This window comes from Ictidomys tridecemlineatus, chromosome 2 (assembly GCF_052094955.1).
Source record: "Ictidomys tridecemlineatus isolate mIctTri1 chromosome 2, mIctTri1.hap1, whole genome shotgun sequence".
Classification (NCBI taxonomy): domain Eukaryota; kingdom Metazoa; phylum Chordata; class Mammalia; order Rodentia; family Sciuridae; genus Ictidomys; species Ictidomys tridecemlineatus.
The window spans coordinates 139,113,602-139,131,393 of NC_135478.1; the positions used below are offsets into that span (position 1 = coordinate 139,113,602).

Sequence of the window (17,792 nt, forward strand, 5' to 3'; positions counted from 1 at the left end):
CAACATCAGTGCCTTCTCTAGAAAGGAAAGTTTCATAAACGTGCTCTGGAGGCCTGAGCTCTGAGGAGACCTGGCTCACCCTGCACATATTTTCAGTGCCTAGACAAACATGCAGTCATTTTTAAAAAAAGAAATCCAGTCATTTTTGCCTCCTAAAATTTTGAGAGATTTATAAGCCTCTGCCCTTAACATAGTACCAATTTAAAAGTTGAGAGTGGCCCTTCATGCTCTCCTTGGTTCTTTTTGGTTTTGATAACATACAAGAATTTTGAGATCAAGTTCTAAGTGACCCTAAGAAGTATTTATTATGCTATTGGTTCATGCACTGTGATGCCGCTTAGCTTCTTAAAAGTTACCTAAATAGTCCTCTGATTTTTTAGGTAGCATTTTTAAATGAATGAACAGCATGATGAGGTCAGATATATAGTTACCACTAACTCCTCTGACCTGTTCTTTATGATAGAGGCTGTCAAGTTGAAGGTTTAACTCAGTCTCAGAACACTTGCCTAGCATGTGCACTGCCTGGGTTCCATCTCCAGCACCATAGAGAAGAAGCTGAGCTATGTCTGCCAAAGTGCAGTCTTGGAGCAGGGAGTGATTGGAAGACAAAGGAAACCTTTATGAATATTTTGAGAAGTAAAGGAAAACGAAATTTAACTGAACAGTTTGTAACTGTCTGTAGTTATACTAAGATCTATACTTTTCAAACTTGGCACAGATAATAATGTTTGTACATTTCCTGATTTGAACATTCACTAGTGAGTAGGTCTCAAGTTCCCTTGAGGAAGATAATCATTACATTCTTTTGGATCAGCCCTGACCTTGTTGTCAATACACACTCAGTGAAAGTACAGGGCCTTCAAAATGTCTGTTTAAAACCACTGACACAGACAAGAGAAAGAAGTTCGCTTCAAAAGTGACTGGTATCTACTCCAGAATTGCACATAAGACTTAACGCACCCTGTCCATATAAGGCAGACACACAGCTCACTGCGTTATACAAAATGCTCATCAGGTTCCTTGCTTTAGCGTTGGTACTATGTTAAGGAAGAGATGAACTTATAGGAAATAATTCTTAAAGAATGTTTTTATGAAAGTAAAAGATTGGTTTCATAGGAAAGATATAAGTAGAAATGGCCAATGGAAGGGAAATATGTATGTGGGTTATAAATATCCCTGAATTAAAGCAAAGATAACACATGATTTTGTCATCATTGAACTAGCCCATTGGGGAACAGGGGAGAGTTAATGGTTTGTATAGAATTTAAGAACCATTATAAAAAGTTGTATTTTATGTCAGGAAACTTGTGAAAAGCAATTGAACTTTTTATTTTTGTACCATCTATTGAACTCAGGGTACTCGACCACTGAGCCACACCCCCAGCCCTATTTTGTATTTTATTTAGAGACAGAGTCTCACTGAGTTGCTTGATGCCTTGCTTTTGCTGAGGCTGGCTTTGAACTCAATCCTCCTGCCTCAGCCTCCTGAGCTGGTGAGATTATAGGCCTATGCCACCATGCCCAGCAGCAATTGAACATTTTGAGAAAGGAAATATTGTCCAAAAATATTTGTGGAAGTAGAGGGTAAATTTCCATTCATTAGAAAACTTGAACATGGAGGGAACTGAAGAAGATAGAACTTTAATCCCCATGAAGTAACCGCATATACCATGGGACAGTGGTATATAAATATGCTGAAGGTATATTTAGCATGTATTTAAAGTGTATTCACAGAGGTGAAAGGTAGGGAACTGGGAATGTTAATCACTAATGATTATGGACACATGAGAAAGGGTAATAACAGGGAAAGAAAGAGAAAGAAGAATATGAAATTTTTGTTACACCGCTTAATTTTGAGGCTTTGTCGAAATATACAAATGGAGATCACCTTTTCTATGACAAGAATGAACATTTAATATATTTTATAGAAAATGATATTTTATCTATCTCTGCTAGATTGCAAGACTCTGAAATTACAAACTGTGTGTTTCTTGGTCATCCTTGCATTTCCAGATCTGTAGGACTGTGAGGGCCTGGTGTAGGCATGGCACACACGATGCTTATTACTTGAGTGAATCAATCAACCCATGAGTAAATACCAAATGTATGAAAAGAGGGGATGAAGGCTGGGGTGGAGGAACTTCCAAAACAGGTGCTCAGGTGGAAGGCTTCAGGGAGGGTTAGGGAACATCCAGATTTAACAAGTGAAGACAAGATGGGAGCCTGCAATGAGGGGAGAATTAGAATAGAGAAAATAAGAACTATTGCCAGCAAATGTCTTTATGAGTTCTTTGCTTTCCAATCATACTGGGACATTAAAAAGTGAGGGGATTGGAGGTGGAGAAGTCAAGGAGTTCATACTCTACTTAGAAGGGGCCTAAGTTAAGTATAAAACTGTGAATGCAGGGTGAGAGCAATTGGATTTTTTTTTTTTTTTGTCAGAGAACAATGGCCAAAGGTGGCCTTCATGTGGTGGGTTTGTTAGATTGGAGCAGATGTGAGGTTTAGTGCAGATGCTTACCAGGGACAGTAAACACGTTGGGGAGTTTAATTAGGCATGAGAGGAACTAAAACAGTTTGTTGAAGGTCTTAAGTTCTCATGCTCTTCCTGTAGTTGGTTTTTATAAAATAATAGCTTTTTGGAATGTAAAACTCTAATATCCCTGTACTTCTTCCCTTCACTATTTCCCACCCCAAAGGTCTAGATGTATCCGGAGCAGGCGGGGATCCTTATCTTCCCCTCCCACCATTACTTTCCATGGGAGTCTGTGGACTGTAGACAGTTGGGAGGACAACTGGGAATTGTCATGGGAACATTCACATTTTACGGAGTTACAGGGATAGAGAGGGGATGAGGACCAGGATGGGTGGGACAACAGAAAGAGAGAAATTGGTGTTGACAGAGGGAAGCAGTGAGTGCTTACTGGTCATGGGACCACGTTATTCAGCTTTTAAGAAAGCAGTCATTATGCTGATATTATAATGGCCTTTTAGTATGAGTTGTCAACAGGCTGCAATAACTTTTAATGAGGTCTCTAAAATAAAGCCTTTATGGTGCCCATTTGTTTGGATTGCTGTGATCCATTATTCTAACCCCTATTTTATTTCCCTCTTATATTGTGATTTATTATATTGAGGCTTTAGTGATTAATTCTTTAGGGAATATATTTTAGAGCTTAAACTAGTATTTTAACTTTTAGCACTGCTAATTTAAATGATTTCCTGATTGCTATATTTGGGAGAATTGAGAAGAATTTATTATAACCATAAGAAATTGAAAGAATAGGGGCGGGAGTTTTTTTTTCATTTTTATTTATTTTTTTTTTATTTAGGAATAGCCAGGAGAGTGGCCAGGCACTGAAAATTTGCCATTTCAATCGTGTTGACAAGTGTGATTTGTGTGAGTCCCTTAAGAACATAACAGGAACATAATAAAAATGTAAAAGTCATGGATCGTGTGAGTGAAGGACTAGCCTGGGAATCGGGGAGGAGTAGCTATTAGCATTTGTTGAAATTACTGCATCAGAGAAACACAGGGATCCTTATAAGACATGTGCTATAATTGCTTGCCTGTGAAACCTGAAGCTCAGAGAATAAGGTTGAGAAGACCAGACAGAATAGTTCTTTAAAGATATCTCTTAAAGAGAGGTTCAATTTTTGTTGAATGATGTTGTGAGCAGTCATTGTTGGCTCAATGGATTTCTTGCTGTTTTCTTATATGTGTGGTTTCCTTAATCGAGTTTCTGATTTGCTTCATCTGTTCCCTTGTCTACTTCCCTGCGCTGCTTACCATGAGCAATCAATGTTGTCCCACTTGGATTTTCAGATAGCAAGCTTTGTGAACAAGTCAGCCATAGACATCTCAATCCTGCAACGGTCCTTGGCCATCTTGGAGTCAATGGTGCTCAATAGCCATGACCTCTACCAGAAGGTGGCACAGGAGATCACTATTGGCCAACTCATTCCTCATCTTCAAGGGTAAGCATGCGGAGGCGCCCTGGGAGTAGGGGTGCCCTTCAGGGAGGCAGCTGAAATCATGCCATGGGAAACTTTATATATTGGACCAATTAATTGTACAAGAAAAAAAAAAGAATATTGAGTTGTCCCATAACCAAAATATGTACCACAATCATCCACCATCACATTGAAGCAGCACAATTACTACCTCCTACCCACTCTCCATCCCTGATGAGTTTCATGTCTAGACACTGTCTGGACCTTAGGAGACTCTCAGTTTTGATGAATTTTAGTGGATATTAATAGTTATCCTTTTAATAAGACAAAGTAAGACCCTTTGTTTTCTTCTTAATAGTCTTTCCCTAACTATGTAAGATTATATCTTATGTAATATCATGAATTACATCATGAATTATTTCCAATTAATTTTCATAATTAATTGGAAATTTTATGTTAGGCATTTTCAACCAGGAATTTTTAGTGGCAAGCTTCTTCCTGAGTTATATTCAAGGTGATAACAGTGACATTCTTCTTTTGTGTTTTATAATATAAGAAAGGTGCTTTTCCCTAGACGTTTGAGATATAATGTGGCTATTCAATAGCTGACCTGGCAACCTGAAGTCTTTTCCTTTCTGTCCACCCTGAGGTGACTAATAAGTTTGCCTCTTATGATACCATGTTAACAAGGACTCCATTATACAATGCTACTTGGTAAAGTATTTGGGGTTGAAGTTGCAACAAATAATTGTGTTAGCTTATACAGGAGAGGGAGCTTATTGGAGGGACACAGTAGTATCTCACTAGAATCCAGATATGACTTAAGTAACAATGCTTTTGTGAAAGAAGCTATGGCCTCTGAAGAGACCTTAGCAGCAGACGTTTCCTGTAGCATATTGGCTGGCACCAGCATGACCTGTTTCTGGTGGCAGTACCTCTGGTCTTTCAGGTCACATGTGCAAATTCTTAAGAGGAAATCTGGTTGGCTCATTTGGGTTGGTGATGCAGGATAGAAGTGTGAGAGAGTATTCAGTAGTTCTCTCAATACACTGAAAATGTTAACTGTTGTGTTTATAATGTAAACTCCCAAAACACATCCTCCCCCCCTCCACCTTCATTTGGAGACAGGAGGATGACCAGAATTTAAAATTTAAGTCAAAGAAGCTGTACATTGTGGCTTCAGTGAATAGTACCTTGTTCTCCAGAATGGAGATTTTTTTTTTATGTAACCTCTCTAGAAATAAGATCCATTTCACATGTCCCTGAAAGTAAAATGTATTAACTTTATAGTCACAGCTTCTTTCTGACTCTCAGGGGCACATGTGCTCATTCACAATGCACTTTACCAAAGAAGAGAGTTTATTATTTGCTAAGCACTGTGATGAGGGTTTTATAGACATTATCTCATTTTATCTTCCTCCCAGCAACACTGTGAAATATATTGTTCTTACAGATGAGGAAACTATGCCTTGGGGATACTCACTAGCTTGTCCAAGACCACATAGGCAGCCTGTGGAGAACTGGGCTTTGAATCCCATCCTGCCACAGGCTGTGTTCTAAGCCCTGTCTCTCCCTGACCAGCCTGACAGATGAAACCTAAATGGAGCTTCTAGGCCACCTTTGTTTCTGCCTTATGTCCTTCTTGTTTGCTGTTCACCATGCACTTTACTTTCATTTTGTGCTTCATTTAGAATTCCTGATTTCTTTCCAGTGAAAAACAAATTTATAAACATCAATACCTACTCTTCTTGCTATTAAAAGTTTCCATTTGGAAATAGATTTTTGGAATATGTGTTATCATAGCCATGGAGACAAAGTAGATTCCTTTAAAAATAAGAACAGGAATGTGGAGGTATCCATAGCTGCTCTCTGATCTATATCATGCATAACACAGAAAATTACACACACACACACACACACACACACACACACACACACACATAAAATGACTATTGTGACCATGACTATATCCCCTGGATCCATGCTCCCCCCCCCCTTTCTTTCATGGTGGTGGAAATTGAATCTGGGACCTCACATGTGCTAGGAAAGTGCTCTAACGCTGCGGTACATCCCCAACTCCTGGGCCCACGTCTTTAATCCTAATAGAAGAGAGATTGGAGAGAGCCAGCTGGCTTCCTGTGTTTCTGCATGATCTCCACCAGGTGCCTAATAATGGCAATTTTGTACCTACCTTATTTTCAGGCTCGTGGTGGTTGAAATACACTCTCAGTGCTGAATGAGTTTCCTAGTCCCTCCCTGCCTTTCTAACTCCTGGGAAGAGGGTGCATGTATGTGATGATGAACCTCACTATCATCTGCCTCAGGGATCACCTCTTCTGACTTTGCTGTGTTGTTCGGTATCTTTATAGAACAGACCAGGAAATCCAAACCTATACCATCGCTGTGATCAATGCACTTTTCCTGAAGGCCCCTGATGAAAGAAGGCAGGTAAGCTGCAGCACCTTAGTCTTATGACTGCTGTATCCAGGACTGGGGACGTTTCATGCACTGAACATCCTCCCCTTCCCATCTAGACTCTTTGGGCTGCTCTGCTGCTCTTTCTGCAGGTGATTGTCCAGAGCAGCTCTGTCCTGCAGTTGGGCCTAGTGGTGGGGATGGGCAAGCCCTTTGACTGATGAAGAACATGGGGAATTGGGACAGGGGACTCATTTCATGAAGTCTGATTCAGTGTAGAAGCCCAAATCATAGAATACTACATCATCACTGTGGTTGGGGTTGGAAGCAATGGAACCCCTGCGAGTTTGATAGATGCTGACTGGGGTGAAGGAGGTGCTGTTCCTATATTTTGGATAAGCTGTCTTGCCTTTCCCTGGGTTGGGGGAGATGGAAAGGTGAGAAGAAAGGAGGGAAAAGATGCAGATTACAGCCCTTGGATGAGATATGTCAGAGGGGCTGGGTTTGGTGCTATGTCTTCTGTCCATGTGGCTGTGACTGGGAGGACTGAGCAGTCTTTTCCCCTCCTCTGTGCAAAAAAAGAAGGGAGCCCCTTAAGTGTACCCATATGAAGCCTATCCCTTGCTATCTCTGTAGTTCTTTGCTTCTCTTCCATTAGGGAAAGGGCCATTACAGAGAGAGATGTGAAAGAACTAGAATTTTGATTTTGCTGTGTCTTGGAATTTAACTCATACCTCAAAGTCCTTGTGTATTTTTTCTATCAACAAAGCATAGAATATATTTCCCTGGTCACAATTCACTTCCTTTAAAACCTTCATGGAAATATCAGATCTTTTAACCATTAGAAAACCAGAGGGGGACCTTCATGATGGTTGTCCAAGAATTATTTGAGAAGAAATTAGAAAGTTAACCAGCATACTAGGAAAATGCTGAGTCAAGAATCTTTTTATTTTACTATTATTATTATTATTATTTTACAGACTTTAAACCTCGGGGGCTAAAGCCAGGGGTTCTGGTTTGTTTTCCATTTAGAATTATTTGTTCATTCCTCAGGGTCTACATTTACATGGGGAGAGGTGCTACTTTTGCATAGTGAGTGGTGTTGCTTTATAGTTTCCTGTGAGTTTGATTTGAATTGGATAGAACCAGGAAGAGGTGTCTGGCCTCTGGGAGCCTATGCTGGGCTTGTAAGCGTGACTTCGCAGGTCTGAGGTGGGATCGTGGGTGGGCTACTCCTTTGATACTTGTACTTAAATACTGAGCTCATGGTAGCTCCCAGGCAGCCCAGAAAATTGTCTGGCAGCTCTCAACTGGTCATTGAGGGAATATAATCCTTCTACTGACCCAATAGAGGACATTTGGCCAAACCACATGTAGATCAGGATAGAATGTAGGGTGGGGAGGACTATATTCTGGTCTGAACTCTTAGGGCTTTCCTTTCTCAAATGTGGAAGAAGAGGTTAGATCAGAGGAAATGAAAGCTCATGCCTGCCCAAGGGCTATGGTTTTATTGGATCTAGGCCTGAGTAAGGCGTATATACCTGGCTTACTTTTGTATCTCCCTCTACACTAAACACTACTGTTAGTTTACTGAATTGAATTATCATGGCCATGGGCACATAGGGAACCCAGTATCAATCTGCAACTGACTTTGGAATGTTGATACCAATGGAAATATAATGGAATAACAAAACAACTTTAGTTTTGGATTCTGTGAAACAAGTTTTTTTTTTTTTTTTAAATTATGCAGTATGGATAGATAAGACAGTCTGACCATGTAATAAACCACCACATAGAGTAATCTAATAACTTTAAACCATTTACGAAAACAATCCAGCTAAGAAAGCGTACATATAATCCACCAAAAATTTACAAAGTATTATATGACAAATTCAATCCTTGAAGTAAAAGTAGCCACAGGTTATTTACTTGCCCATGGAAAATTGATGTTGACTTTATAAACCATTGAATTTAAGACTGTTGTTCATCAAAACAAAGGAAGCATTATGATTTTTGAATTTAAAACATTTCTGAGCTGTGAGTGCTCTAAAAATGATCGCAAGTTCTTAATGAAGAACAGTTTGCTATTTTTTTTTTTCCTGAAGGTCACTGGAAGCCTATAAAACAGAAGATTATATTAACAGCTGAGACTTAAGCCAGTAAAATAAAGTTTTAACCGGGCTAATTTTGACATGACATTTTTATTGGCATATGTTCTGAAAAACTAAAAGTTCTCAAAAAAAAAAATTTTTTTTTTGTCAAATAGGAAAATCTGCCAAACACTGCCATTAATGACAGTATTATCAATAGTCTGCCATGTGCCAGGCATGATGTTCAGTTATATTTTATCATTTAATTTAATTTCATTCACATATTAAGAGAAAGCTGTATTATTTTTATTTTACAAATGAGGAAATTGAGATGCAAAAGGAGTAAAAAAAAAAAAAAAATGACCAAGTCACTGAGCTGGTAAGAGCCAGACTTAGAAGCCCAGACTCCTTGCCTTTACCTGCAGAGAGTTCCATCAAATGCCAATCAAGCGGGTGCCACCCACAGAATTTCCTTGTATTTGTCACACAAACACTTACCAGAAGAATAGAAGATACCAGGACCATTTTCTTGCTCCAATTAGATTAAAATGTAGTCTAAAAACTTGTGTATTGCACTTACAGAACTCATTGTTTCCTTGTGTGTTTAAAACCTACTTCAGTCTAATACTTTTATTTATTTTAGCTTCTTTTGCTGACTTGGGTTCCATCACATTCATTGGACTTTATTATCTGGGTTTCCTTTAGTTTTTAAATTGTATAAAGTGAATTTAAAGCTCCTCTCCCTCCTATCTGCTCTGGTTGGCTGTCCTTGGGGTGGAAGTCCTGCTTTCCCATGCTTCCTGGACTAAAGACATTCTCCTTTCTCTGCACAAATGATGGGAACATGCACAATGGATTTTTAGGAAAAGGGGTTGCTATTAAGTGAGTGAATTCCTTACAATGATTTGCCATTGCTCAAATTACTATTTTAATGGCAAATGTGTTGATGAGGTGTCTTCCAAAATTTTTTATAGACATTGGTGATTTTGATAAGCATTATTTGAAACAAAGACTTTTAAAGGACTTGATAGGAAACTCAGAAAAGACAGACTTGAAAAAAGTTTGAAAGACTCCCATAATTGCATACCCAGAAAAAGAACCACTGCAGTTCCTCACGAACCTTGTGACTCTCATGGCTCATGGCTCTGCTTCCTGCTTTGCTCTATGCAAATATTCTTCTACATGTATCCTTTTTTTTTCATTAAAGGCAAGCATACTCTGTGCATTATTTCATTTAAGGAAAAATATCTGCCTTTAGAACTAAAAAAATATTTTGCGGATGTCTTTCTATGTTGGTATATCTAGATCCATATTTGTGTCTATCTATGATTTTAGATCTTTTTAGTGCTCTAAAACATTCCCCATGGATTCTCATGTTTACACAATTCCCCAATATTAGACAAAAATATCCATGATGTGGACAAGCATACATAATTTTTCTCTCTGATGAAGCTTCTGTTCCACAGGAGGGGAGCATAAAATATTCATTTGTTCTTTTAGCAAACATTTATTGTCTGCTCGGTGCTAGACATCTCGCCTTGAGCTGGGAATACAAAGCATAATATATTCTCTGTTCCCATGAGAAGCCCATAGTGTTATGCAGAAGATAAATATTGTAAACAGATAATTAATGAATGCTCTAGTAGATATCAGAAATATGTTGTCACTTCTAACTTTAATATTTTATAAACAGGCCAAAAAAGGCATCGAGAAGGAGTATTTTTTTCTTTTTTGATTCATGTGACTATTGGGCAGTACTTTCACTTTTATAAAGGATATTTATAAAATTCATAGACGGAAATTAAGACAGATGTAGGATTCTTTGGGCCTTTTGTTAGTCATCTGGTCCAAGACAACAAAACCAAGCAAAACAAGACAAACCTCCAGGCCTTTCTGTTTAGATAGGGAGGAGAGAGCTACTTTCTCTGCAGTGTGGAGGACAGGTTCCATTTTGGGTTGTCCTTGAGCTTGTTTCTGAATAGTGTCCTTGCTCTAGTTTTTGAGTTTCCAAGAGTGGGGGAGAGGACCTTGTCCTGGGTTTGGTCTCCCATGCCATCCACCCTTGGGAATCGTCTGACAGTATTTACCGGCTTCTCAGTGTGGTGGGTCAGAAGGGGCCTTGCGTTGAAGCTGCCAACCTCTAACAGAGTGCTCTGAATTTCCATCCCTTCTTCTCTCCTGCTTGCTTTCCTTTCTGTGGTGGCGATGACGCCGTTAGGTTGATGTAGAGAGCAATGTTGACATCCTTGATTGTCCTCTGACTGTAAGTCACCCACGTTCCCTCCGTCAGCCTGAATAAGTAGGCCCCGCTCTGCCATTCTGCTCCTGTCCACCTTGCCTGTGTCCCCTCGTAGCTCCTTCCCCCACATGCTCTTGGTTCTCCTAGCTTTCTGCACATTTATTTCAACCTTGGTAGAATTTATGGTTATTTTGTTTGAATCGTAGCTTAGTTTTTTCTTCTCTGCTTAGTAAGAGTAGCAACGCCAAAAATACTCCCCACCAAAAACCAGCATCTCAGTGTCTTCCTGAATATGAGCAGTATTTTGAGCTTTTTTGAAAGTTCACCAAGGCCAAGGCCATGCTCTACTTTTTAATTTTCCAGTTAGTATCTACTTGTCAGTATTGATAAAGATTGTCCGTGAAACTACTCCTAAGTTCTCTGTGCCAGTCAGGAAATGCCAGAGCACAAAGCACAACCTGCAGGAATGAACCCTAGCAGAGTGGAAGCCGAGTATGAACACCAGAGCTCGGCATCTGCCCAGATATGGGACATCTGCTAAAACCCCACTGAGCCTGCTTTCCGGTCTGGGGTATGTGCTACTCCCCCTTTGGTCTTGCACAGATAAAAGTGAACTGGCTTTTAGAAGACCTCGCTCTTTAAAGCGATGGTTCTTTCATATCGGACAATATTGTAGTAAGCATGCATTGCCTCGCAGAAGCTTTCAGCACACAGTCTAATAAAAGATGATGAGTCTTTCTAATGGAGAACCCCATTGCTTTCATTTGGAATGTTTGATTTTTATTCAGCACTCACCTTTTTCTGCAAAGAAGAATTTTCTAAAGGCAAAAAAAATAGTGTACAGGTGCCAGATTTTCCTTCCTTGTTTTTGCATCTGGCTTTTATAATCTAAATGGAATATGCAAAAAAATAATAATTTGAATGGGAGTTCCTAAGAAATACTGCTGATATACAGTTATGAAGCACACCCCAGGATAAAGTCATTGTTGGCCCTGCTGAAATGTGTCTCTCTAACCTAAGCCTTCGTGTGGGTGTGCTTTTCTTCTACAGGAGATGGCGAATATTTTGGCTCAGAAGCAGCTGCGCTCCATCATTCTAACAGTGAGTACCTCAGGGGCTGGGACTGTGTTGCTGGGAGGAGCGGCCTGGTGCACTGTCACTTCTCTTTTGGTCTCAGTTGTGATTGCTCTGTGACCAGGAACAGTGGTGAAGCAGCAGGGTCTATAAAGGAGGGGAATGTGTGTGTTTGGAACTGGAGTAAGTAAGGCTTTCCCACAGGAATTATCTCCTGTGATTGGCGGGAGGAGTCTTACCCTGCTCTAGGAAGCAAAGGGGCCTGAGGAGCTGGACCTTCCTCTTCCTGTGGCAGGTTTAGTACAGACACTGAGACTTTTGGCTTTTCAGTCAAGGACATCAGGGGCTTTAAAAAAAAAAAAAAAACACCAAAATGAACTTGTACTTTTTTTTTTAAAATGAGGAAGCTGTCTGGAAACATACCAGGCCCTGAGAGAAGCCTTGAAATTTTGGCCATTATTTTCTTGGCCCCCTTACAGGAGGAAAGAAGGAAAGTACATGGGAACCGTTCACTAACTGCAGTGCAGAACTGATCTTGTACCTCAGGGAGAAAGTAGCCCTTCAAGTCGCACTGTGAGTGTTTATAACTAAACCAAACGGCAAGGTTTCCTGAGGCCTTCTCAGCTACTTGAGAGAAGCAGGTTTTCTGCTTAGAATGAAAAAAAAAAATCTGATAATACGATTCCAGTTCAGCAAGCTTAGAATTCACAACACACACACACACACACAATGTTTTATTATTGCTCAGTTATGATGAAGCCAACAGGTCTAGAGGTCATTGAGCTTGCTACTTATAATTCCCAAAAGGAAGAGCTGACCACAACCAGGAGGGGGCCTCACAGGAAGCCAGGTTGGTCAGGAGTCAGGGGCAGTGTGACCAAGAGCCTTTACTGTGACTGTCTAGGAAAGGAGTACATGAGGCTAGAGAAGGTGGCTAAGCAGGTTTAGGATTAGGAAGTTTCAATAAATTCAGTGGGTTTTGGAATTTATGGACTGTTCTAGTTGTCTGGGACATGTTCCTTGGTGATGAGGACAGAGGGCTGGTGGCATGAGCTCCAGCTGGTTTGCATATGAAAGAAGTACTTTGTTATCTCTAGAAATTGGCAAGGCCTCAGAGTCAGTTAGGAAATACATGGCACACACAGGCACACACACACACAGGCACACACACACAGACACAACACATACATACACACACATACAGATACAACACACACACACACACACACACACACACACACACACATTTTTTCTCTCTCTTTCTCTTCCCTGCCTCCTTTTCTCAAAAATGAAAACCTTTTTTCAGGTAAAGAAACTAAATATTCTAGAACTCAAGGCCGATGGTAAGGACTGCAGTTGGTGATCAAGTTTGATTTTAAACTTCCTGGCTACCAAGAATGAAATGTAAATTTCACCACCTGATAAAACAAGAGGTGTTCCAGTTCTTCAGGGATGGCAAAATGCCCCCCACCCCCAAACTGAAATCTGAAAAGTGTCTTCGTAAAACAGCCTAATAGATTCTACATCTAATTATGGCTTTGTAGAAAGTACAGAAAGATTCATAATAGGCCATTCTTTATCTTGGCCCTAAAAATGTGGAAGCTGCAGTCAATAGTAAGGTGTAGTTCACTGAAGGTGTTTGCGCAAGGAGAGGGATCCAGGTGGGAGATGAAGAGCTGGAAATGATGGATGAAGAAGGCTTAGCTTGTTTTTCATACCTCCAGGGTGTGGCACTTGAGGTTGGAATCTTCAGAGAAATGAGTGGGTGGAATGACAATAGCCACCTTGTCTCAAAGATAATTGGCTTCAGAGTCACTTCTTTTATGAAATGTCCATAGCTGGAAGTTTAAGGTTTCTACTCTCTGACAGCAAGTTGAAGTGCAGAGGTCTGGGAGATTTTAGTAAAATGGATGCCCATACATTTGGGGCACTAAAGTTGTACAAGTTACCATTCCCTTTTGGAGAATGAAGGATATGGAGTGTGACACCCCACCCCCTACCTTCCATCCTCCAGCTTCTCCCCTCCCATAATTTTGGTTCAGCCATTTGAATTACATCCTCCTCCCTCTTCTCTTCCTCCTCCTTGTCCTTCTCTCCCTCATTCTTCTCCCTCTCCTCCATTTTTAGCAGGCCGCTTCAATGTCATGTTCACAGCCCATGTGGGGACATGGTGCGTGCCAGGTAAGGAGGTAGCCAGGCAGCACCCTGAGAACCCAGAGTGTGAGCAAGAGCCTTTACCATGACTCTCTGAGAAAGGAGTACATGAGGCTAGAGAAAGTGGTTAATTATCTGATAATTTTTTTTTTCATGTTGGGGACCTCTGACATTTACTGAAGGGTCACTTGGAAGTGAGTTGCCAGCTATCTACTGGTAGCAACAGGGGGTGCCAAGACCAAGCTCTCTTGCAGATAGCAGAGCCTGGCTGGGTCTATTGCATTCAAAATCGTGGATCTGAATAGTGTTTTGCCACTGTGACTGGTCATTCGGCATTTTCAAAGTATAGCCAAGGTCTCTCGGAAAAGGATACACATTAGACCTGGCTGTTGTATGAGCTGCGGTGGAAGCAAAGCCCCATGCGTCCAACTTCCTGCCACCCCTTTTATGTTTGTCCTGCTTTTAGTCTTGTTTCTATAAAGAAATGTCATTTCACTTTTCATTTAATTATTAACTAATAACTGTTAAAAAAAAAATGAAGCAGCATTTGCAGACTACACCAGGAATGGAAGTGGGGCTTGTGGAGTTCCCACAGTGAGTTCACTACAAATCAGATGAATATTTTGCTGTTGTGTGTTGCTTCTCAAACTTACCCCCGCATCAGAAGTGGGAAAACCTGGGAGAGGCCGTCCTGGGGTGAGATGACCATAAGGTTCTTGTGATAGGTGGGTGCTGCTGGTCCCTTGCAGCATACTCAGAGGTATCCTCCAGTCACTCATCTCAGGTACATCTTTTCTTGAAGTACCTTTCTCCCTTCATCCAGGAGCTTCTGCACACAGTAGGTCTTTTCCAGACTTTTTGGCCTCAAGATCAGGAACCTTACTGGGCCCCACAATGTCAAGGAAAGCTCTGAGATTATGTGTGCCCTGATTTTCTTGTGAGAGGTGGTTCCGTAATTCTCCATCCCTTGTGCATCCAAAATAAACACTGTTCAAGTTCTACTTGGGGTAACGACAAGGGTTAACCTTTATTTATTTATTTATTTATTTATTTATTTTTACTTATTCTTTGTTATTTAAAAGTGTCATTTGTGAACCATCTCTCTAGCATGTCATCCGAGCGCAGCGAGCCATTAACAATGAGATGGCCCACCAGCTCTATGTTCTCCAAGTGCTCACCTTCAACCTCCTGGAAGACAGGATGATGACCAAGATGGACCCCCAGGACCAGGTGGGTGCCCAGCAGACAGCAGTGAGAGCACATGAGGGGAAGGAGGTGTCATTAAAAGTCTTCTCTGGAGCTACCCTGAAACCAGGAGTTTAAGATGATCATATGATCGACTTATTACCCTCTCAAACTTGGTGGTATGACTTCAAAATTTAGGTGAACCTGGGATCAGAGAATAAAATAAATGGATTCTTCCATTAGGCCCTGAACACATCCATGTTCTTCCTCTTTTAGATAGGAGAGCTTGCTGTCCATGGCCTCAGACCTTGGCCCTTGGCCACCGTACCTTAGATAGTGATAACTTTGGGATCAAGTTCCCAGATGACCAGGGCCAAGGATAGTTCTGTGTGATACTGATTCTGCAAATTGGAAGTAATTTCCTTTCTCCGATGATCAATGCCAGTGGTTAGTCCTGTGTTAAATAAACCCGATTTTTGGGGCTGGCAGTTTTGTTAGTTGGCTCTTTGCTCTAACTCCCTGCTAAGTCTTTGGTTGTTTCCATGAAAGATTCTGTCTCCATCCAGAAGCTTTTGGGGGAACTTTACTGTGTGAGAGTAGAGTGAGAGGAAACAGCTGGGAAGCCTGCCCCTCTGTAGCACATTTTCAACTTAAGCTGTGCTGCAGCTTTGGAGAGGAAAACACTCATTATTGGCATGTGAGGGCCTGATCTGTTGCAGATGTGGGCTGCATGTGTGGAGTGTGTGGCTGCTGCAACACTTCATTCATGGCACAAGGCCATGCGATTAAGAATGATGGAGGAGGCTAAGAGAGGCCAGTGACCGTGCTGCACATTTTTGGCAAGGCCAAGTGTAATCATCCCAGGGAGATGAGACTGTCATCTTACCAATTCTAGTGATGGAGAGCAGTGCGTCCTAATAATGGAGCAATGCTCCTTGTTTCCAAATTCTCCTTTTTTTATGAAATTTTTTTGTTGTTATGATAAAAATACTTAACCTAACATTTATCATCTTATCCATTTTTTAAGTGTACGGTTCACTAGCATGAAGCTCATTCCCATTGCTGTGAAAACATCACCACGATTCATCACCATCTTGCAGAACTGAATTTCTGTGCCCATTAAACAATAACTGCCCAACTGCCCTCTCCCCCTCAGCCCCTGGTAACCCTATGCCACTTTCTGTTTCTAGAAGTTTGACTACTTTAGGAAGCTCGTAGAAATGGAATTAGAAAATATTTGTCATTTTGTGTCTTATTTCATTTGGCAAAAAATATCTTGGGTTCATCCACATTGTCACCTGTGTAAGAATTTTGTCCCTTTCTGTGACTGAATAATATGCCACCACTGTCCATCTGTTGGACCTGTGCTTTATCCACTCATCCATGGATGGACACTGGGGTTGTTTCTTCCTTTTGGCTCATTTGTTTTAGTGACATGTTAGAGTCCATAAAATCGTTCTGTAGGGGTCCCTTGTAACTTGAGTACTGTCCCTGAACCTGTGTGCCTCTCTAACAGTGCAGTGCTCCCAGGTTCTCTCAACTTTATCTTTTCCAGTCACATCCCTTCCACCACATTGGGGGTCTCACGTAGGACAGTCCTGGGCAACTGATATTAGCCCTCCAAATGAGTTGGCTGCAAGAAGAATTGTGGAATACGGCCCAGGCTAACCATCAGGGAGAGTGGCAGGAGGAAGAGAAGTCAGCAAAGCCCTAACTTCGAGCATTGGTTGTCTTTTATCTGTTTTTCTTTTTCCTGAATGCAGTGATTCATTTGGACTCTGGGGAAAGAGGTAGTTGTGTCACATCACACAATGAAAGCAGCTTTCCCTCCCTCTTTTTTCTCCCCTCCCTAACTCCTTTAGGCTCAAAGAGACATCATATTTGAACTTCGAAGAATTGCTTTTGATGCCGAGTCTGAGCCTAACAACAGCAGCGGCAGCATGGAGAAGCGCAAGTCCATGTACACTCGGGATTATAAAAAACTTGGCTTCATTGTAAGTAAGCCGTCTCCAGTAAGCTCTCTCTCCTTCCAGCCTCCCCGTGGCTGACCTCAGCCGCATCAGGCGTGTGGTCCTCTTGTACTTTACAGAATAGTTTCCACATTTCCAGATGTTTAGCTGGTTTAAACAGGATCACATGAAAGTCCTCTGGCTGCAGTGAAATGGAATAACTTGCACAAGTGTGACTAATACTGCCTTTGTTTATTCAGTTCTGATTAAGTGTAACCAAGAGTAGTTAGCCCGGATTGCATCTCATCTCCCTGAAATCTGCTTTACAAGATGCTTGAGGTTCTGTTTGAGTTACATGCTGTATGCTGGCAATGGTGGGAGAGGCCATGTCATTGGGTCAGTGATTGCATTACTTATGTACATGGATTTTGTATCAAAAATCAAATTGAAAATTTCTGAAATTTAATCATGATAAGTTTCATACACTTTATATCTTCCTGAAAGGTTTATCTTGCCACAGATGCTAATAGGTTGACTCCTCGATTTTATTTCTCAGTTTGCAAATTAGAACACAACTTGTTCAGAGTGTAGTCTGTTGTTATATCCACTTGTAGTCTGTTCTTACCCTATCACCATCAGTTTCAGGGTGTCCTTCAGGTAAGCTCAAATTTTGCAGGTATAAATTTGGGTTTTTTAAGTTCCATAAAAAAAATGACATGAATGAGATTTTGG

General features: G+C 40.9%; 1 protein-coding gene across 4 annotated transcripts in view; it reads left to right on the forward strand.

Annotated features, from left to right (window-relative positions):
• Positions 1 to 17,792, forward strand: part of Elmo1 (engulfment and cell motility 1) — a 557,509-nt gene that overhangs the window by 203,210 nt on the left and 336,507 nt on the right. For 3 of the 4 annotated variants that reach the window (XM_021722279.3, XM_078039850.1, XM_078039851.1), the window contains exons 9-14: positions 3,827 to 3,978; positions 6,324 to 6,402; positions 10,678 to 10,722; positions 11,749 to 11,799; positions 15,034 to 15,156; positions 16,974 to 17,105. In XM_021722279.3, coding sequence (XP_021577954.1) covers positions 3,827 to 3,978; positions 6,324 to 6,402; positions 10,678 to 10,722; positions 11,749 to 11,799; positions 15,034 to 15,156; positions 16,974 to 17,105 — 582 coding nt within the window. The remainder of the gene's footprint in view (positions 1 to 3,826; positions 3,979 to 6,323; positions 6,403 to 10,677; positions 10,723 to 11,748; positions 11,800 to 15,033; positions 15,157 to 16,973; positions 17,106 to 17,792) is intronic. The other variant, XM_005319199.5, reaches the window with a different exon arrangement.